Source organism: Thamnophis elegans, chromosome 2 (assembly GCF_009769535.1).
Source record: "Thamnophis elegans isolate rThaEle1 chromosome 2, rThaEle1.pri, whole genome shotgun sequence".
In the NCBI taxonomy this organism is placed as follows: domain Eukaryota; kingdom Metazoa; phylum Chordata; class Lepidosauria; order Squamata; family Colubridae; genus Thamnophis; species Thamnophis elegans.
In genome coordinates this window covers 51,211,324-51,233,348 of record NC_045542.1, presented here as the reverse complement: position 1 = coordinate 51,233,348, position 22,025 = coordinate 51,211,324, and the positions used below count along the sequence as shown (strand labels likewise).

The 22,025-nt window shown below is 36.5% G+C and overlaps 1 protein-coding gene across 1 annotated transcript in view; it reads left to right on the top strand.

Annotated features, from left to right (window-relative positions):
* SPATA20 (spermatogenesis associated 20) overlaps window positions 1-22,025 on the top strand; it is a 53,750-nt gene that overhangs the window by 8,319 nt on the left and 23,406 nt on the right. Inside the window, exons 3-13 of the mRNA XM_032209291.1 lie at window positions 459-523; window positions 1,383-1,537; window positions 1,625-1,768; window positions 2,697-2,898; window positions 2,996-3,126; window positions 4,522-4,626; window positions 8,481-8,555; window positions 9,306-9,518; window positions 11,481-11,673; window positions 12,662-12,830; window positions 15,997-16,205. Of these exons, the coding sequence (XP_032065182.1) occupies window positions 459-523; window positions 1,383-1,537; window positions 1,625-1,768; window positions 2,697-2,898; window positions 2,996-3,126; window positions 4,522-4,626; window positions 8,481-8,555; window positions 9,306-9,518; window positions 11,481-11,673; window positions 12,662-12,830; window positions 15,997-16,205 (1,661 nt within the window). The remainder of the gene's footprint in view (window positions 1-458; window positions 524-1,382; window positions 1,538-1,624; window positions 1,769-2,696; window positions 2,899-2,995; window positions 3,127-4,521; window positions 4,627-8,480; window positions 8,556-9,305; window positions 9,519-11,480; window positions 11,674-12,661; window positions 12,831-15,996; window positions 16,206-22,025) is intronic.

Below are 22,025 nucleotides of genomic sequence, written 5' to 3'. Positions count from 1 at the left end.
GATCTAAGTATGGGTCTGCCCAATCCCAGTCCAAAACCTGACTGGCCAGAACACACTGATTGTTCACTACACAGCAAGCTACTTTTAATTAAAATTGTTTCATGGATACTTAAAATCAGCAGCAGCAATGAAATCAAATTCTAATTAAGTATACACTTGACACCTAACCTATGCTAAATTACTCTGTTCCCACTCCCTTTCAGACTGGAGACCAGCCAGGAGAGTTACTTTGGCATAGTTTCAGATCTTGTATGTTATTTCCTGTGCAAATAATTTAGGCAGCACTTTTTAGAATGTACATGGTTTCTTCTGCTTGACAGAGAATGCTGTCTTATATCAACATGCTTTTCAAGTAGTTAGAAAAGGCAGTAGCCACTTACCTACATTTAGGTATAGGTATATTACAAAGGAAACACTATAAAAAAATCCAGCTTCTTTCTTTCCTCAATTTTCCTCAGGTATCCATGGGGCCAGGAAGCCTTTGATAAGGCAAAGCGAGAGGACAAGTTAATATTTCTGTCAGGTAAAAATGAATGTATGATATGCGCCTTTGAGCTTACAGATAAAAACAATACTATACCTTTGAGAGCAGTTTGAAATCCAAGAGAATAAACTTGTGAATAAAGGAATAAATGTTGTTCAAAGCAGATCTTCAACTGCTCAATATTTTTTTTTAATCTTTTTTTTTTCTGAGGGAAAATGCGAAGCCCATCTTTCTTTTTTTGTTCTAAAAAATATGTTTCTTTATATACAGATTGCTTCTATAATGTGCCAACCCCACCCCCCTCAATACCAGTATATGAACTCTGGGCCTGGGAGCAAGTTTTTTCTGGAACGGCAGTAGAGTGGGCACCACCTGTATCTCTGGGAGGGGGATGCTGTTTGGAGGGCAGCAACAGTAACAGAGAAAGCATGTTTCCTCAATCCCACAAATGATAATATTTAATTGAGGTTACATGTAGCAAACAAGGAAACATTCAGCATTATCATTAATGATATTTCCAGATTGCTTTTCCTGGTTGTACACTTTTTACAAAACTTCACTGTCATAGTTTTTTCTTAAATATTCAAATCACATTTATTCAGCAATCTTTTACTATTATGCTAGTATTATTACTTCTTAGGAATAATATTTTCTCATTTTTTGAAAACATATATGGGGTTAGAATCACTAACGTTGCTTATTGGAGCAATTCTTGTTTGATCTGCAGTTCTTGTTCTTGTTTTGCTCAATCCTTTAAATGTGCTGAGGGAGATTGTGCGTGAATCTGTTCTTACACTCCCATTCTGTCCCCATCCCGTGGACTTAAAACCAACACTTTGGAAGCTATGGTTAATCAATTTTTTCATAAGTAATTTTTTTTAATTGATACTTTTTTCAGTTGGCTATTCAACTTGCCACTGGTGTCATGTTATGGAACAAGAATCCTTTCAGAATGAAGAAATTGGTCATATTTTGAATGAGAATTTTGTGTGCATCAAGGTGGATCGTGAAGAACGTCCAGATGTTGATAAAGTTTACATGACCTTTGTGCAGGTGGGGAGTTAGAACGTAGAGAAAACTTGGTTATTTCCAAAACATATGTGAAAGGAATCTAATCCATCTCATTCTGTTTCACTGCAGGCAACCAGCAGCGGAGGTGGTTGGCCAATGAGTGTATGGTTGACTCCTGATCTCAAACCATTTGTAGGTGGAACTTATTTCCCACCTGAAGATGGAATTTATCAGGTTGGCTTTCGGACTGTTCTGCTTCGCATCCTAGAGCAGGTATGGGATTCAGTATCCGCAATTGTAATAAGATGAATGTGTTGTTGGAATAACACATGAGAGATTAAGCTACATGATAGTGCCAATTTTGAGCTTTTACTCAAAGGGCTTATAAGAGAAAATGTAATGAATGAGAAATTTTAGCTTAAGCCCAGGGACAACAGGATTTAAGGAGAGAAACTGAGTTATAGATAGAACTTTTTAACGGAAAATATTCCATGGATAGAAATCCATTTTGGTTAAAACAAAATATTTTAAATATTTTACATAATGTTGCATGTCTCTGAAGGCAGGTAATACATTAACAAAAATGTCAGCAAACATTTTGTGGATTAAAAATTCATGTAATGAATTTTTTCCTATATGTTCATGATGCAGTAACTTAGAGCAGTGTTTTTCAACCTTTTTGTGCAAAGGCACACTTTTTTCATGAAAAAAATCACGAGGCACACCACCATTAGAAAATGTTAAAAAAATTTAACTCTGTGCCTATATTGACTATATATAAAGTAATTTTCCCACGGCACACCTTACACTATGTCACGGCACACTGGTGTGCCGTGGCACAGTGGTTGAAAAACACTGACTTAGAGCATCTCATTAACTAGGCTTATACATTAGCTCATTTAATCTGTCTTTATTGAAGGAACTACCGGTATAGGTTGAGATCGTACAATATTCTAACAAGTTATGACATATAACTGTAATGGTTCAGTTTACGTGGGAACAAACATATAAAGTATATGTAAAAACTCAGTTGGATTGCCCCTAATGCATTGCTATCTCATTTTTAAATTGATATGTGAGAAGTAGCATCTATGATGTCAAACCATTTTCTAAAGCAACTTGAAAAGTTATGTACTATCTAGATGAGGCATGGATAAAGAGCAGCAAACTATGACTTAGATATCTTTTCCCCACTCCTCAGTGGAAACGGAACAAAAGTACCCTTTTGGAAAACAGCCAGAAAATCTTATCTGCACTGTTAGCTAGGACTGATGTTGGCGTTCGAGGGGATGAAGCACCCCCTTCCTTAAAAGAAGTGACAACCCGATGTTTCCAACAACTATCAGAGACTTATGATGAAGAATATGGTGGATTCTCAGAATCTCCCAAATTCCCTACCCCAGGTTAGTTCAAGATTGTCTAGCTATTTCTGTAGGAAGAGCTACTATTACATAAACAACTGACTAATGTTCATTACTTTACTGTTTTCTTTTATTCCAGTTAATTTGAATTTTCTCTTCTCCTATTGGGCTCTTCAACGGTCAAACACTGAAGGAGCACGAGCACTTCAGATGGCCCTGCATACACTCAAGATGATGGCATATGGTGGTATTCATGATCATATTGCACAGGTAAAATCGTAATTTGAAACTTTTCATTAAAGAATTCAGAAATAATATTTGTCAGGGTCTGGTAGTAGTCTCTACTGTTTGTCTGCCTGTCCTTCCCTTTCCAGTTTACATTTGTGATTTCATAAATCTGCTTTCCACTTTAAGAAGGTAGATAAAAAGTCTAATTAACAAATACAAAATTGCCTTTGGAATCTAATAATTCTTAAAAATTGTGGCACACTTTTGCATTCTAAAAATACTCCAAAATGCAGTTTTTTTAAAGCATTTTTTCCATATTTTACTTTGATAGAATCCTCTTTCTTGAGTCCCATTTGTTTTTTCTTATGGGGAATGAAGAGTTTAACCAATCCTCCCTTTCCAGTGTAATCATATCATACATAGCTTGCTAAATAGCTGGTTTGGTGGTGTTTGTAATTGGAAGGATATTGCAAAGGAGGAACTGTCTAAAGATGGTCTCACTAGTCTCCCCCACCCCTTTTAATTTTGATTGATTGAGTTGAAATCTTTCCTTAGTATACACAAACTTCTTCCAAGATGATCTCTTCAAAAACTGATCCTTCAGAATATTATAGGAAAAAAAAGTCTGAACATTTCTGAATTTTGTAGAAATAGACAAGTTGAGACATCCAAATATCTCTTCAAATGCCTTCATTGCTACCTACCAAGTGGTAGCCTGTGACATCTTTCTTGTCTGTTGATTCCTTTACTGTTAATAGCTGATCCCAAACTTTGAGGACTCCTGTAGTAGATCATTTTAGCATGTGAATGAACTAATATGCTCCTCCCTACTTATATTAAAATCATCTCTATTGATTTCTATGGCAATCTTCACTTTGTCCATGGAGATCTTTAAAAATAGCTTCACAGTATAATTCAGGAAATAACCTGTCTAAGATAGCCTTTAAAAAAAAAACTATTCTCCCATTCCCTTTTTCAATTGCTCCATCAGTCCTGAATTTTAATTGTTATGAGAAATGACTTTTAGATGATTGATTTGGAAATAGAATATATGTTTTGTTGAAGTGACAGATTCTAGAAAGATAAGCAAAAAATGAAGAAGTTTGTTTCCTGGAACTTTTACTGCATTGCCAGCCATCATATCGTGGTTTGCCAAATCCGATGTTTACTATGCTTTTACTGTTTTATTCCCATCCAATGTATTGGCTAGTAGATATTTATGTTCTGTGTATGAGTTAAATCATTGCAGATTGTGATGAGACTGACTTGCACTGACAGCTCCGTATTACCATTAGGCCACTTATCCACCAAATGATTGTGATCATTTGGTGACTAATGAAGTAATTGGCCTGATCAGTAAGCTCTCAAAACAATTCTTACATGGCAAAAATAATGAAAATATTTTTCTACACTCCCCCATCCCCAATTCTTCTGCAGGGGTTTCATCGCTACTCAACTGACCAACGTTGGCAGGTCCCTCATTTTGAAAAGATGCTGTATGATCAGGGTCAGCTGGCGGTAGTTTACGCCAGGGCATTTCAGGTATTCCTTAGTAAAATATTTTGGCTACCATATTAAGGTCTGAAAGAACTGATGAATTAACTCTGTTTATTTGAGTCAGAAAGCAAATTGTAATGGTGCCCAGAAAAAAAATATTGGGTGACTCTCATGTTTTCCTTAACTTACTTTCTTGCTGATTTAGATAAATGGCAAAGTGAAAGTTACACTTTTACCCAAGAATAAATCTTTTGATGCTTAGGGTTAGGGTTAGGGTTACTGTTGTGGAACAGTAATATTGGGGTGAATAGAGAACCTACTTTTCAATGTGGCAGAGTTCATCAATCTTGGGGGAAGTATATTTTCTTGAATCTGGAACAGTTGAGCTTCAGATTAGTCTTTGATATTTGAACGAGAATATGTTATTATTAATGATTAGGGTGCATCATTGAATCCTTTTTAATGTTAGAGTATATTCTCAACTTACTGCTGAGTGAACATGGAGATAACCAAGAATTGTGGGGCAAAAAGAGGAGGATGAGGCAAGAAGAAGCTATTGTAGACTGACATTTAATTTCTTTATGTCAGTTCTTGCATCCAGAATTCATTTATTCAGGTACAGATAGAACAGAGAAGAAAGGTTTCTTCTTTCCTTTGTTCTTTTTATGACATCAATGACAATTAAGGGGAATACTGATATTTTTGATATAGCTTCCCTATGCCGCCATTGTTCCTTACTGCTATTATTTTTAGCAATAATTTTGGCACCCCAATGTGATATGAAAAGCAACATTTAGATATATCACTTGGAACATTACAGAATAGTCAGTATTTACATATCGTTGTTGAGAGGAGGAAAAATACCCAAAAAGCAGTTCACTGGTGTGGAGAATATTGCACTTTCTCTATGCAAATGTGTTCTGGGATTAAATGAATTTGCTTAGTACTCCAGCCAAAATTACCTCTTATGAATTTTTGGGATGTTAGCACCGTAACCCAGGTAGCACAGTGTTATAGTACTGTAAAGGTGCCTGACACTTCCAATATTATTTTCACATGTGATTTCCAAGTATCATAAACGTGTCCATCCACTAACACAATGGACTTCATAGTCAAAGGCAAACACTGATAGGGGAGGATTTTTTTGTCATCTAAAGAGAAACTAAATCAGAATTAAATGATACAAGACAGCCCTTGTCCCATTGGGTCATTTTTTCAGAGATATTTCCGTACCAGTTTTTTCAATGAATAATGATAGAGCTTCTAATGTACTTTTTTCTTCAACTGGAAAAGTTGGGATACTTTCAGATATATATCTGCCTTGAAAATAGTCACGTTGAACTGTATAACACAAACATCAGCACAAGAAATGTTTTATGCCATTTTGTATTATGTCATAAACCGCTTTGTGATAATGTTGTAATAATAAATACTGAATTTTGAACATATTCTATAAGTTAGCTCATTTGAGGTACCTTGGTTCAAAAGGTTTTGTCCTTATGGAGCATTATTTTGCCCCGCTAAAGTTTTATAGAAATCAGTTTTAGTAGTATATAGATCTTTCATTCTTCACTTTATGTTAGCAATATGGCAGGATACCTTTTGGTTTGTAGCTTTTACAACAGAACCCACATAATTATATGATATCCCTTTGTTCTTCAAAGTCTCTTTCCAGATTTTAGTTGTCCTTCATAACTAGTTTGTTTGCTTTTCAAAAACATCCTATGGTTAATTCTACTATTTATAATGCCATTCCTTCTCTTGAAGCAATGCAGATATGTACAAATAAAAATGCACTTGAGTTGTTAGATCCTGTAGAAATCCTGAAATGCTTTAAAATAGATAATATTAGAATTGTACTAGAGGATATATGAAATATATGATAGGACATGCATTTGTTTAGATTTTGTAAAAATAAATTGGAGTCACCAGGTTTCAAATCCATGATTACCATGATATTACAATATGTATTAAAAGGGATTTTTGCTTGTTTGTTTGTTTTTACTTCATGCTGCTTAAAATTACAAGAGCGATAGTTTTTAAAGCTGACTATTCCTCATTTTAAATGAAAATGGTAATGTCATTTCACAAATATTCTGTCTTTTGTGGCATTGTATACCTCAAAGTTGGGTCTGTAACCAATTACTGTTTGTTTATATAGAGCACAAGGCCTTTTCCTGTAGCAGTATTTTTTTTTGCAAAATAATCTCCCATAAAAGGTGTACCAAACATGTTCCGTTAAAATCTTCTGAACAGCTATATTTTTGTTTTTCACTCTCAGGTTTTGTGGGAAACAGAAATTGAGGCATAACTCTTGTTTATGTTAGTTTACAACTATGTTTCATTATGGGCTAAGAAATACTAATATTTTAATATATTTATACTCTGGTGCTATGGAAATTTATGGAGAGTATAGTTCTTAGGCCCACACTCCACAGTCTCCAGAGGCCTAAGCATCCTGCTCACTTTTCCTTACTGTCGGCTGATCAGATAAACGGGAACAGATTGCTGTGGTAAAGGATGAAAGTACAGAAGCTTATAATTATTTGGAGTTCTTTATCAAAATGTCTGTTTTCCTTTTATTAGTATCAGCAGAAAATAGTGATCATTTAATTATTTGTATTTATTTATTTGTAAAATGTATTGGCTTCCCATCATAGCATAGGGTAACTCTTGCAGTAAATTAATAAATGAATATATAACTATTGATGCAATGCTATTGTATTGATGAATTTTAATTGTAAGTTGTGTGATGGCTCTTTTGACACAAATAGATTGGATAGCCATCCAGTGATTGACTGTACATATGACACTTTTGTTAACATTTTGTGTGAAGAATTATGGCTGAAATGAGCATGGGTAGAGAAGAGAGCTTAAGGATAAACCATTTTTCTTTCTCCTACCCTGATTTTAATTGGTCTTTAACAAGTTCTGCAGATGGAGTTCAAAAAGGATTTCCAACTGTGAAATTCACAAGAATCTACAATTGGCCAAATCTCAGAACTCGATTTAATCAGGAGGCTTTTCTACGTTAATTTAAGTAGTAATATTTGTGAAGTATATTCTTATGGATTTAAGATTATAATGATTCCATGGTTGTCTGTATACTTAGGATTTCCAGCACGGTTTCTACCCGGTTTTGCCCCAACCTGACATACTTTTTTAACAGAACTTTTTATGTATTTAATTTTAAGGAAACAGGCAAGCTGCAAAGCAAAGCATTGGCCTTTAATAATATCTTTATTTGCAAGATTACTTGTTTTGCTCCATATGGGCTGTATTCTTAGAAACCAAAAATGGATATTGATGATTCCAGCCTATTACTTTATTGGAAATTTGCCACCTGTTCAGGAAACAAAAAGATAACTGTAAAACAGCAAAATAAAGAAATAGAGTGGGGGTAGGCATAATTACTTTGTCTTCTAGTAGATGGGAATATTGGGTCTGGTTGCTTTCCACCTTAATAGCTGTTTTAGGAATCGTCAAGCCCTGTGTCCTTGAAGCTTTTGATATTAATCCTACAGCAGTTTTTCAACATTCTAAATATGCTTATTGGCCAAATTCCATATCACGTATACGTTTAAGTGGTTTTAAAAGATTAAATGTGAGCTATTACAGCTGAGAAATATCTAATATTCTCAGGTGTGAAATAAGAATAGTAAACATCATCTCAGGATGTGATTGAATTGTGTAACATTGCAACATGTAAATGATATCTTTTCAAACTTCATATTCTGGCCTAGATATTAGACAACCTATGGTTTCATGGTTTTGTATAAAACTTCTCCTTACTCCCATTTTGTCTTTTTACATTGTTTATTCTAAAAATAGAATTATTGCATAGTGTTTTCCTTCCAATTTCATTTTTCTGGAATAATGTTTTCTTGTATTTTGTGCAGATTTCTGGTGATGAATTCTTTGCAGACACGGCAGCAGATATTTTGCTTTATGTTTCTCGGGATCTGAGTGACACTGTAAGGTTTACTGCTACTAGATGATGATAAGCTGCTGAGTTGCCTGCAACACCTGGAATAAATGTATCTATGGTTAAAATGGGTTGTCAAGACCAAGGCAATTGTGCCATATTTACCCAGCTAAGGATGACCAGTTCTGCAGATGTGTTCTAGAACAGAAAACTCAAAAATTTTAAAGTAGGGTAGAGACTGGTGGTTTAAAGCAGAGATTCTTTATTTAGGAATGTGTTAATTTTAATTTCAGAAATGTGAAAGAATGTATCTAAATTTTGTTCCTCCTACTTATTTATACATGGTTATATTGTAGAAAGTTCCTAGTTTTTTAAAGAAAATGTCTAGTTTTTTTTTCCAGGCAACATTCTTTATTTTTGCCTCTGAAGAATAGGTTAACATCTGGACCTATTGCAGACATCACGCATTCCTAAATTTCATATGCCTGATAACAATCCACGCTGAGTGAGAGTAATGGTGGCATAACTGTACAAAATAACTTTATCTAAATGAGATGCCATCATCTCTCTGTCTCTCAGTCAATCACATGCTCACTTTGCAAATATTTCATTTAATAACCTGGCCATTGGAACAAGATTATTCAACAAGGAATGGGTATATTGGGCAGCCTCAGGAGTGAAAAAAGGAGACTTCTCAATCAGTCCCTTTTCTTAGGCAGATCTTACCACCTTGCATATATACTTTAAAAATTGGGTTATACATTAAAGTCTATGATATTGTTAATTCTTTGGTTTTCAGTCAGGAGGGTTCTACAGTGCAGAGGATGCCGATTCATATGCTACAGTCCAATCAGAGAAAAAGCAAGAGGGTGCATTTTGCGTATGGACAGCTGAAGAGATTCGACAGCTCCTGCCAGACCCAGTTGAAGGGATCCAAGAGGAAAAAATTGTGGCAGATGTTTTCATGCATCACTATGGAATGAAGGAAGATGGCAATGTGAATCCAATGAAGGTACAATTGGGAAGGGTTGGCTTAGAGGACCTCTAAGAGTGGGAAAGTTGAGTCCCTTATTAGTGACAACACATGTGCTAGCTCAGGGGTCCTCACCAGGGATCCTCAACCACCCCAACCATGATCGGGCCTTCGGAACCAGGAGGCAGAAGTGTTGGTTGAGCACATGCATGCATGCTTACTTGCACGAGTAGCAAGTGAATGTGTGCATGTGCTCCATTTGCACAAGAAGTGGGTGTGCATGCCTGGCACTTGCGCAAATGGAGCACTTGTTTGCTGCTCGCACGGAACTGTCCCTTATTTCCTTCCCCTCCACTCTGCAAAGTAGGAAAGGTTGGGGAACTATGTGTTGCTGGGCACAGGATTCTGAGTTCTGATGAGACACTACTCTTTCTAAGATCTCAGAATTCAGGATCACTAGTTCTTCTCAAAGCTGATAGGATACTAGAAGTTTTCATTATTGAAATAAATATCCAGTTGTCTTGCCCCCTTTTTAATTCTCTTATATACTAAATACAGGTAGTCCTTGTTTAGTAACCACAATTGAAACTGTCAGCTCAGTCATGAAGTGAAATGATTGCCAAGAGAAACTATGATTGTGCTTATGGTCTTAGCTTCCCTTTGCTTTACAGACTTGCAAAGATTGTAAATGCAAAGATTGGTCATGAAGTTGCTTTCCCATCATAGTTGTAACTGTGAGTGATTATTAAATGAGGCAGTGATTAAACAAGGACTATCTATATCCATGAGTTGTTTATTAATAAGGCTTGCCTTGAAATATAACCTTGAGATCAGTTAAATGTTACCTAAGACAGGCTTAGGGAAATCAGCAGCAACAAGTTGCTGGTTCTAATTAAGAATTCTCACTTTTAGGGCATGCACTTGATAGCTTTATTTGTTTTGTCCTGATTGTATTGAACTATGTTGTGTTTAGCTAATTCATTGAGGCTATCCATTTTGTTTTGTTTTGCTCTGGGAGCAACCTATCAAGGGAAACTGACATATCTAGATGATCCTACAGAGATAAAGATCAGACAATGTTGCATTCTCAGTTGGTCATTCTAGGGAGGAAGAAAATGTTAGGGGAAAGTCCTGTGGTGCCGCAAGATATTCATAGGGTTCTTTGTTTAAAAAATATTCAGTCAGTAGTTGCTATGTAAAATAAGGCAATACTAGTTGATTAAAAAGTTGAACTTGAACTTGAAAATGAATTTCACTATTTGATGCTCCCAAAGTAGTGAAAAGGCTTTATAGGTAATTTGGTCTTTTGACAGAAGAGAATAATTACTTAAGAAAGTCCAGGAACAGTGTTGGGTTGCAGGCGGTACGCCCCGGTACAGGCGTACCGGAGCCTGCCTGGAACACCAGGTGTTGTTCTGGTACGATGCTCTGGAGGGCCTACCCGCCCGCCCGAGCTCCTTTCCTGTCTTTTAAAGCGTTTGGCGCTTCCGCGCATGGCGCATGATGTATACAACACCTGTGCAACACTGAGCAGCTGGAGCGTCATGGAGGCTTGCGGAGGCATCGCTGGCAGATACAATGCATGTGTGTGCTATGTGCGCGTGCTGCCCACATCCATCTGGACGCCACCAGGCCGATTGGAACAGGATCCGGAACTCACCACTGTCCAGGAAGGACTATTTTCTTTTTATAAGGTCATGACAGTGTTGTGATAGATGAAGTAGTTAGGGATATTCAAACTTTTTCCAATGGCAAAACCTTTGCAATATTTAAGAAATCTTTTAAGCACCTCCCCTAACTGCAGAAATAATGCACATGTTAAAAAAAATCACACACACACACACACACACACACACACACACACGAATAATATTGGATGAAATCAGTAAAAATTTCCCATCTGAGAATATTCCATTGATGGGTCACATCATATATATCATTCTACCATGTAAGGGCTTAAGGAGGCTTTCTTTATTTTTTTACACTGATCTTCTATTTCAGGACCCTCACAATGAATTAAAAAGAAAAAATGTTCTGATAATGCAATATTCCCTGGAACTTACAGCTGCCCGATTTGGACTGGGGCTGGAAGAGTTGAAGACGTTGCTAGTTAAAAGTAGGCAGAAACTATATAAGGCACGAACTCAGAGGCCACGGCCCCATCTGGACAGCAAGATGCTGGCATCCTGGAATGGTGAGGTTTGTTCTTTTGCATGGAGCTCAGTAACAAACACCCTTACCAAACTGCCTGGAAGACTTCTGTGAGGGGAGAGCAGTATATTCGTTGCCATAAATTCTTCCATTGTGCGGCCGTTCAAGGGAAATAATTTGGTGAGCAGACTTAACCACACCTGATAAGCCTGCTTCTGTGGTGTTAGAAGAATAGTTTATAAAATCATTGAAGTCAGCTAGTTCTTTTTTTCCTCTTCTGGTTTTTGATCTTTTGCTCTTTTTTCTTCTGGCCAAAAATATTCTGGAACAGTTTATTGAAACTGTTTTGGCAGCAGGTGGCAGTAGCACCTTTTTCCTATTCCCTTGCAGCCAAAAAAAACAAAACACCCTTTGTTAATCCATGAAGGTGTTTATATTATTGTAGTTTTTCACATTATATGACTACAGAGGGAGCACTTCTCTCCTTTATGAAATGAAGATACTTGAACATACTATATATAATGAAAAAATAATAGATCAGCTCACTTGCTTTCTGTCCTGGTAATGTGTATGCCGCCCAAATGGTTCCAGAATTCTCAGGTAAGCTTTCTTAAATCTTCCATTTAAGTTTCTAAGTTCATTTTTTTAAAAAGTGCAGGAAAAACATTTCAGAGCCAAGAAGACCTACTGATTGGTGATCTTTGCAGGGTATTATTTTACCAAGCCCTAACGTCTGCGAGTGAATCATGTGGATCATGAGTGATGAAAATACTGTCCATTTCTTTTTTTTTCCTGAATTACTGATTAAGAGCAAAAGAAAGCATATAAAATAATGCTCTGATCATGTGACAAGTGGAGCATTTGAGAAATGATAATTTGCTTTTACCTGTCTTCAGCATATGTGAAAAGAGCCATTTTAAGGAAGAAGTGATAATCTATGAGGAGACTTATTCTGGCTCAAAAGAAATACAGGTTGAATATTCTGAGGGTATGAATTCAAATGAGCAGTCTCCCACTAATTTGCTTTCTAGGACTGATGATCTCTGGCTTTGCTCAGTGTGGAACCATCTTAGGCAAGAAAGAATACATTGACCGAGCTGTATGTGCAGCTTCCTTCCTGCAAAACCACATGTTTAATGCCAGCAGTGGAAAGCTCCTAAGAACTTGTTACCAAGGACAAGGCAACACAGTGACCCACAGGTAAGTTACAGGCAATCCCAGGCACTACAATGCCATCAAACAGAAGAAACCATGGACCAAGGGAAAATGGGACTTACCTCAGGCATGGACTACCTGCTGTAAATGCTGAGGTTCTGATTCATCCTCCTGGATCCAGTTAAAAATATTAATTAATAGGCACAGGGAAAGATTTGTGCTCAGGTCCATGCAGAATTGTTGCCAACTAAAAGCAAAACTGTACTGGGATGCATGAATAAATACCCTGGCCTGAAAAATAAAACCCAGACATCTTTCTTACACAAATACGTAGCCACTGCATTTTTGTTTCTGTAATACTGAAAGAAGTAGGGATGAGAAGAGGCAGTTCATATTGGAGAATGGTAGACCTAGAATTTTCCTGGGGAGAGAAACCAGTGAAGCTGAAAATTAAAACATCTAAAGGCATGCTAGGCAGATGTGGCCTATATATACTTCTTTTAATCTTATTATACATCTGGACATGAAATTTGGAGTTTCCAGCCTGGGTTTTTTCCCCTCACTTGATCCTCGGCTATATCCTTAAACAGGTTACCGTATCTGAGCTACAAAGATACAGTTGACATTTAGATGGTACAAAAGACTTTTCTGCCAACCGGGAAGTCCAGATATCACAGCCATACTTAAAACGAGAAACAAATCATATTCTAAAGAACAAAATGATAAAATTCTCACTAATATCTAGACTAGCTTGAATTAGCAGCACAATATCTGGACTTAGTAAGTATAAGGAATTTATTATTATTTTTTGTTCTTGGTATTGTTTTTTATTGTTCTTATTTTTTAATAACCTAGTGGAGAGAGTAATACTTTTGCTTACATGCTCAACCTGCTTTGTCTACGCCAATCTCACGGCCCCTTCATGGAGACCGAGGACCCAGTAGGCAAACACTACTATTCTTGGCTGAGGTTGAACAGAGGATGGTTTACATTTGAGATGGCAATTTTCAGGTTGCACTTCAAAAATAAGTACTCTAGAGCTTCAGTATTTAAATGACAGCAGCGTTTCACTGCAGACCTGGAGAGTATGCTGATCATGTATAACCATATTGATAGAAATACAGTATGCCTAACTTGTAATGATAGCTATTAGATAATGCCACAGTATACTGATAATATGGTTTTATACAGGTGGTCCTCGCTTAACAACCACAATTGGGATAAGAAATTGCTGCTAAGCAATACAGTCATTAAACAAGACATCATGTGATCATGGCTTGCAATTTTACTGCTGGTTTCTCCATTGTCTCTACTTGTTGAAATCCAGCTGTGAAGCACACAAATGGTGATCACATGATCACAAGCACACTGTAATGATCATACGTCTGAGGATTGGTCACAAGTAACTTTTTCAGCACATCATAACTTTGAATGATCACTAAACAGGGCTGTTATTAAGTGAGGACTATCTGCACCATATATTTATGTGAATAGATGATACGAAATATGTAGTATATAAAGGTCATTAAGGTCAGACCAGAGTGGCAGAAAACCTTATTCTAGAAGATTGCAGCCTACTTAGTCTAGGTGGAATGATGCATTCAAGGAGATATAGCAAAAGTTGCTTTCAAATCATCAGGTAATTCCCATGAGAACTGGATGAGATGAAAAAGTACTAGTCATGAGTAAACTGCCAAGATTGAATAGTTGAGCCATTCCATAGAATCAAGGAGTGTGCATAGTGGGGTCCTGCTTTAATTCTTTGAAACTGTAATTCAAAGAATTAAATCCTGCTTTAATTTTTGAAATTCAAATCCAGCCATGCTTTAAGTTGGGTAGATATGAATGGGCATTATGTATGTGAGAGTAAATTGAGGTTTTACACAGTGAAAAGTAAACATTGAAAACCTGTATTTGTTTCTATGTGTCTTGTCTGTGGATAAGTAAGAGTATCCAATAACACTGAGGCATTATAAGACCCCCTTGGCAGACAGTTAGGATTCCATCTGAAGGAGGAAATGTTTTGATTAAAATTAGGTGTATAGTGGAAGAACTTAGAGTACATTGTAGTTTAAAAGGCCTTTTACTGCCTCTTGCCTTTTCATAGGAGCCAGTAGATATCTCTGTGAGATTGGCTAGTTGTGCAAATATCCACTTTCTGACAGGCTATGTCATCTTAAAATTGCTCTTCTCTTGACCAAACACAAATTACATATATGTCAATAGAGTTAGGGGTAATCAGAAAATCAGAAAGGAAGGGTGATTTGCTTTACTACTTCGTGATAGCAGCAGTTCCACACCTGCTTTTTACATCTCAGATCGAACTTTGCTTAACAAATTTGCTAGCAAATTGAGCTGGTGGGAGTAAAGATGGTGAGAAGAAACAAAGAAGGGAAAACTGAAGAGGTTACGATGAAACTATTTGCATTCACCTTTTCATGGATAAATGTTTTGCTCCCAGGTTAATTTCCATTTTCTTCACCTTTGTAATATCACTTCAAGGGAGATTGAAGTACTATTTTTCTTATTTGGTCCACACATTTGGAGAAAGAGATTGGTTCTCTACTTGCCTTGTGTCCAAAATACAATAGCCACTGTTTTCAAAAATTATTATCCTTTGCTTTCCATCTAAGAAGATAGAAAACATTTACACTGGATTTCAGAACTATCTATGCTGGTTTTTTCCAAATATCCAGAGCAAAAGAAGACATTTAAAAAAGTATATCTTTCAGTATTTTATAAATTAGAATAGTGGGAGAAAATGCTGGTCTAAGAGTAGGGATAGAATGTATGTATAGACAGATACATATATTTGTATATATCCACATAAAAATATTATGCCCCACTCCCTATATTGTATAAAATACTGCTAGATTCTCCAGCAGTACTTATGTAACAATCTCCTATGGCAGTTTCTGGTATGAGAGTGAGAGTAAATTCTCAGAACAAACACTTATTCTCACTCTCATATTGGAGAAGACAAGGTCAAAGTCATTGCCACAAGGTAAAAGAAATAGACTTTTGCCTGGATATTAGAGAATGTCATTTAAACATTCAGAATCTTGGATCTTCCCTTGGAATATCAGAAATGGCTGGAAATATTTCACATACATTTCTTTGGAGGTGCTCATAGCAATAATTGGATTTATTAATGATAGCTATGAACTCCTATTATGAGGCTGGATTTTTTTTCTCCTTTGTTTTTTTCTAGTTCTGTGCCTATCCATGGATACTTAGAGGACTATGTCTTTGTAATCCAAGCACTCTTTGATCTATATGAAGCCACACTGAACCCTAGCTGGTTGGAATGGGCTGTGCAGCTTCAGCAAAAACAAGATGAACTCTTTTGGGATCCGAAAGGTTTTGCCTATTTCTCCACAGAAGCTGCTGATCCTTCCTTGCTCTTTCGCATAAAGGATGGTATGTATTTCTTTCAGAAGGAGACTCCAGTTTCTAGTGGTGATTAAATGACAGTCTATGATCTGGGCACTGCATTAGTGATACAGCTCACCTAGAACAGAGTTATTCAACAGTTATTGCAGGGGAAAAAAATCAATTTACAATTAATTAGAATTTGGATTTTCTCCTGAGCTTATTTTAGAAACAAATTTCCAGGATACTTAAAAGATTACCCCAAAGGAAAAAAATCCCACTCTTTCTCAAGCTTGGATTAATGTCTAACCAAGGGAGGATTTCCAATTTCTCATTCATTACCATGTACTATCTCGAGGGGCCTGCTTCACTTCATCCCATTCTTACTTAACCTCAGGTACAGATGTGACCAGCAACAGAGGTATCAAAGATATAAACAGGAAGATAATCAGACTTTTTATTGGCTGATGGAAAATCCTTGACATGCCACCATTGATATTGTTCTCTTTGCAGTTGAAACAAAGTTAAGGAACAAATGTGTTGGGAATTAAAGGACTGGTGTAGAAGAGTGATTTTTTTTTTACTCTGTAGACCCTCCTTGTTCTAATTTTTGATTTGTCTTTGAAAATTACCTGGCTTGTCAAGGGAGGAATCAATCTGAAGATAACTATGGGTTCTCTTACAGCCTTTTAGCTTTGCTGACTAAAAGCTAGAAGGTGAATATGCAAGAATAACAGAAGTCGCCCAGCTGGCTTTCATGCCTAAGACAGGACTAGAACACCTGGCTTTTTGCCTGGTGACTTAACCAGATCTTTCTAAGCTAGCTGAAGCAAGTTAAGCTTTATTTGGCAAAGAACACTGTATGTAAGCATAGTATAATTTTTCTTTGAGTGACATTGTGATAGGTGCTTATGAATATGGATGAGCTTTGCTAGGGGTTCTAACAACCTGGTACCTCCCCAGATACCTCAGAATTCTCCAGCATTGCCTTAGTAGAGATGTTGGAGTTTTCTTGTCCATTGGGAGAGTTCACAGTAAGAATAGTTAGCATTCCTTTCCTGATTAGCACTGTGATATTTTAGCACAGGGGTCCCCAACTCACTATCGGGCCACAGCCCATTCAAACTGGGTCGTGCCAGTGGCAAGTATGAATAAGGCAAACATCTCTCTTGGCACATAGTTTGAGGAAATAGAAAAATTGTATTTCTGCAGCAAGCTTGTTATTGCTTATACATTTATTGCACTTTAATGCTTTTATGTTATTTAACATATTCTCAGTAGCGTTGGTTGTCATTTGTTGGCATTAAGTAGAACAGTATAGTTGGCACAATGTCAGTGTATATGTAGACTATAATGTGACTTAAGTGCTCTTTGGCTATTGTCCTAGATAGCCTGGTGTGAGGTAGAACCATGTTTGAACTACCTTTTCCTCTTTTAATACCTCTAAAGATTTTAGTTGTAGTACCCCCCTCTCCAAAATGAGAAGCTGTCTGTAGGTAATTCTATCCTGTTTTTGTGCTATATTCATATTTTCAATTGCGTGTCTAGGAATTGCCCACATGGGTATCTTGTCATCTAATTTATAATGGTATTTTTTCCAGACCCGCAGTAAAGCATTTCTTAAAATATGACTTTTAAAATTCTTATCCAATTTTTTGTTGAATAACAAGTAAGCATGTCAACCATATACCAGATCGTGTCCCTCAATATTCAATATTCTATCATTAGTTAAATGAGTCCAATTACTAATTACAGATAGCGCCACTGCATCATAATATAGTTTTAGGTTAGGTAATTTCAAGCCTCCTCTCTCGCGTACATCTTGCATTATTTTCATCTTTACCCTCGGCTTCTTTCCTGCCCATACAAATTTGTTAATACCCTTCTGCCATTCTAAAAGATTTGCATCTTTTTTAAGTATAGGTAACATTTGGAAGAGAAATAAAATTTTTGGTAAGATGTTCATTTTCACTGCCGCTATCCTACCCAGCAAAGATAAGTGCAATTTTTCCCATTTTTTCATCTCTATCTGTATACTATGCCAAAGTGGTTCATAATTATGCTTATATAGTTTCCCATTTGAAGTTAAAATATTAACTCCAAGATATTTGACTTTTTTGACTACCTCGCATCCTAGCATCCCTCCTAGTTCTTCCTTTTGTTTGGTATTCATATTTATAGCTAATATTTTTGTTTTTCCTAAATTTATTTTAAAACCAGACACTTGACCATATTGATTAATCGTATTCATTAAAACCATACTGGATTCCTGCGATTGTTCCAATATTATGACCAGATCATCCGCAAAGGTGCGCACTCTGTATTCTTGCTGCCTAATCTTGATCCCTTTTAGACCCTCCAAGCCCCGTATTTTATTCAACAATACTTGTTGAATTAACTACTATTGTTTATTATATTATTGTTATAATAAACAATAGCGGGGACAAAGGACAGCCCTGTCTTGTACCTTTTCCGATTTGAAAGGAGTCTGTTAAACTTCCGTTGACTATGATTTGAGCTGTTTGCTGTTGGTATATTGCTTTAATTGACCGTAAAAAGCTATCTCCTATCTGCATTTTTTGCAATATCTTCAACAGAAATTGCCAGTTAACTCGATCAAAGGCCTTCTCAGCATCCAAAAATATGAACGCAGCAGGAATTTGGTTGTTCTTTCCCAAATATTCTAATGCATTAATAATTAATCTAACATTACTTTTCATCTGTCTCCCCTGTATAAAACCTGTTTGGTCGGTGTGTATCAATTGTTGAATAACCAGCATTAACCTATTTGCTAGTATTTTAGTAAAAATTTTATAATCTACATTAAGTAATGAGATAGGTCTATAATTTTTTGGTTGGGTAGTATCTTGATCTTCTTTGGGTATCAAAGATATAAACACTGTCTTCCAAGATGGAGGCACCTTACCTTCCGTTTGAATCTTATTAAATAATTCTCTAAGAGGTTCTATCATTTCTAACTGTAAATTTTTATAGTAAACCGCTGTCAAACCATCTGTACCTGGTGCTTTCCCTAACTTTAATTGCTTAATTACCTGCAAAATTTCCCCCGAGGTTATTGGTTGGTTCAATTTTTGCCTGTGCTCTTCTCTAACTGAGGGTATTTTCTCTTTATCTAAATATTTGTCTATATCTAAACCATTAATTTTATCTCCTTTATACAATTCTGTAAAAAATTCCCCAAATGCCTTTTGAATCTCCTCCTGTTGAAACACCTCCTTCCCTCTGTAAGTCAGTTTAGATATATTTCGAGTTTTCCTTTTTTTCCTAATCTGATAAGCTAACCATCTGCCAGGTTTGTTTGCGTTACAAAAAGTATTGTGTTTTGCACATAATAAACTAGTGGCTACCTGGTCAGAGATCAACATGTCAAATTGAGATTTTAATATGGTGATTGCTTCCTTAACCTTTGTATCGCCTGGATTCACTGTTAACTCCAACTCTTTCCTCTTAATTTCTTCTTCCAATTCTGTTCGTTTTAACCCTTGTTTATATCTATGTGTTTTATTTATGTTCATCAGCACTCCTCTCATATACGCTTTGCTTGCATCCCATACGAATTCCATAGGTGTACCCTTATTCATATTCAAAACAAAGTATTCGGATAACAATTTTTTACAATCATTAATATACTTTTCATATCTAAATAAGTTTTCATTCAATCTCCAAGACCTTCTCGCCTGCACTGCCCTTCCCAATTCCATCCAAATTGGGTTATGATCTGAAAGGACCCTAGCCGCAATCTTTGTCTTCTTCACCCTAGAAAGCAAATCATTAGTGATTAGTATAAAGTCAATCCTTGAAAGGGATTGATGTCTATCAGAAAAGAAGGTGAAATCATATTCTTCTGTATTTCTTTCTCGCCAAATATCTCTCAATTCAAAGTCGTCCATCATGTCAAAAAAAGGTTTGGGTAGCTTTGCTCGTATCTTAGTATTTGGGCGAGAAGTCTTCTTATCCCTTTTAGTGTCTATCACACCATTCCAATCACCCAATAGTATACAAGACTATAGTCCCACTGTACTAATTTAGCATGAAGATTTCTATAGAATCCATCTTGCTGTTGATTAGGAGTATAAATCCCCAAAAGTAATGTCTTTTTCCCTTCTAAGATTAGATCTAACACGATATATCTTCCAAAGGGATCTGCTTCAATTAATTCAGCTTTGATGACTTTTCTTAAGTATACAACTATACCATTTTTCTTTTCCATAGCAGAAGCTACAAAATGTTGACCAAGTTTTGGGTTAATCAAATATTTTGGATCAGTTGATTTGATATGAGTTTCTTGCAAACAAATTATATCATTCTTAAACTGTTTAAGATAGTGAAATATTTTCTTTCTCTTCTGTGGAGAATTCAATCGATTGACATTCCATGTTAGAATCTTAGTTGTCATCTTTGGTTGCCTGAAGCTTTTTTAGAGCCTCCTGCATGGCCTGTTTAACCTTTGACCTAGCTCCTCCCACGGCTTCTGAGCTTGTTGCTGTAACTCCTTGATCGATGGCCGGTGATTGTTGAGATTGTTGCCTTTTAGCTTGTTTTTCCATTCGTCTGGTAGTCATATGGCTAGGTCTTTGTTCCATATCACCTTGCCCTTCTAGGGAGGGGAGATGGTACATCTTGTCTGGTAGTTGTATGGTTTGCTGTCTGTCTTGTCCTTCTTGTGGTCTTTCTCTGGATCCAGATGGTGCGGGGTGTCCCGCCTTCAAAATATTGTGATAGAAATCTCGAGCTTTCCATACGGAGTTGAGACGATATCTTTGCCTGTCAAATGTAAATATAATACCAAATGGTGCGTCCCATCTGTACTGTATCTGACGGTTTCTGAGTTCTTCCACTAAAAAAGCATAGTCTCTCCTGGCTCTTAGCATTTGAGGTGGTATTTCTTTCAAAACAGTCAAATCCTGGCCCCCAATTTGGAGCCTGGTGTTATAGGACTCTTGTAATATCATGTTTCTGAGCTCTCTTGTAGTGAAATATATAACTACATCTCGGGGGAGTTGCTTCTGTTTTGCCACCCAAGAATTAACGCGATAAGCTTTATCGATCTGCCAGTCAAAGTTAGACCCCGGTCTTCCCACCAGACAATCAAAAGCTTCTGAAAGAATCTGTTTCAAGTTCTCCTGTTTATCCTCATGCAACCCCCTTACTCTTAATGCCAGCTCCATCTGTCTGTACTGTATCATAATAATTTGTTTTTCAGCGTTTTCAACTTTTTGTTGCACCACCTCAGTTTTGGATGTCAAATTGGTATTAGCTTCGTTAAGATCCTCTAGACTATCTTCAATTCCAGAAACATGTTCTGTCAGTAACAAGTCCCAGCATATCATCTTTCATTTTAGCAACCCTATTATCAATTTTATCATACAAGTCCGCCTTAAGTTCTTTTATCTCCTCTTTTATCTCCTCTGTAAAATCTCTAAAAGTTTCCAAAAAAAGTTCTTTCGTTAGCAAATCTCCAATAGGGGGCATAGAGGGTGGAGGCTGCGACTTTGTGCCAGGTATTGGGGATGTACTTCTAGGAGGGGGTTTCAGACCAGGATTTAGTTTTGAGGCCATTCCAAGTCTTATCTTCAAGCAATTAATCAAACTCTACTGGCCCGCTATGCAGCTACGAAAAGAGGTATTAAATCACCCCTTTATTAGCTCCGTAGGACTTTTCAGAAGGTTTCAGAAAAAAAGCATTGTAACGAAACAGCTCAGCATATTTAACGCCATTTTAGACTTCTCTATATTAGAAATATATGTTAGCAAAGTTGATAAAAAAAAGTCTTGTAGAATCTTGTAGAAGTGAAACTAATTAATAAACATCTGCTGGCCGGCTATAAGGCAGAATGATGAATCACT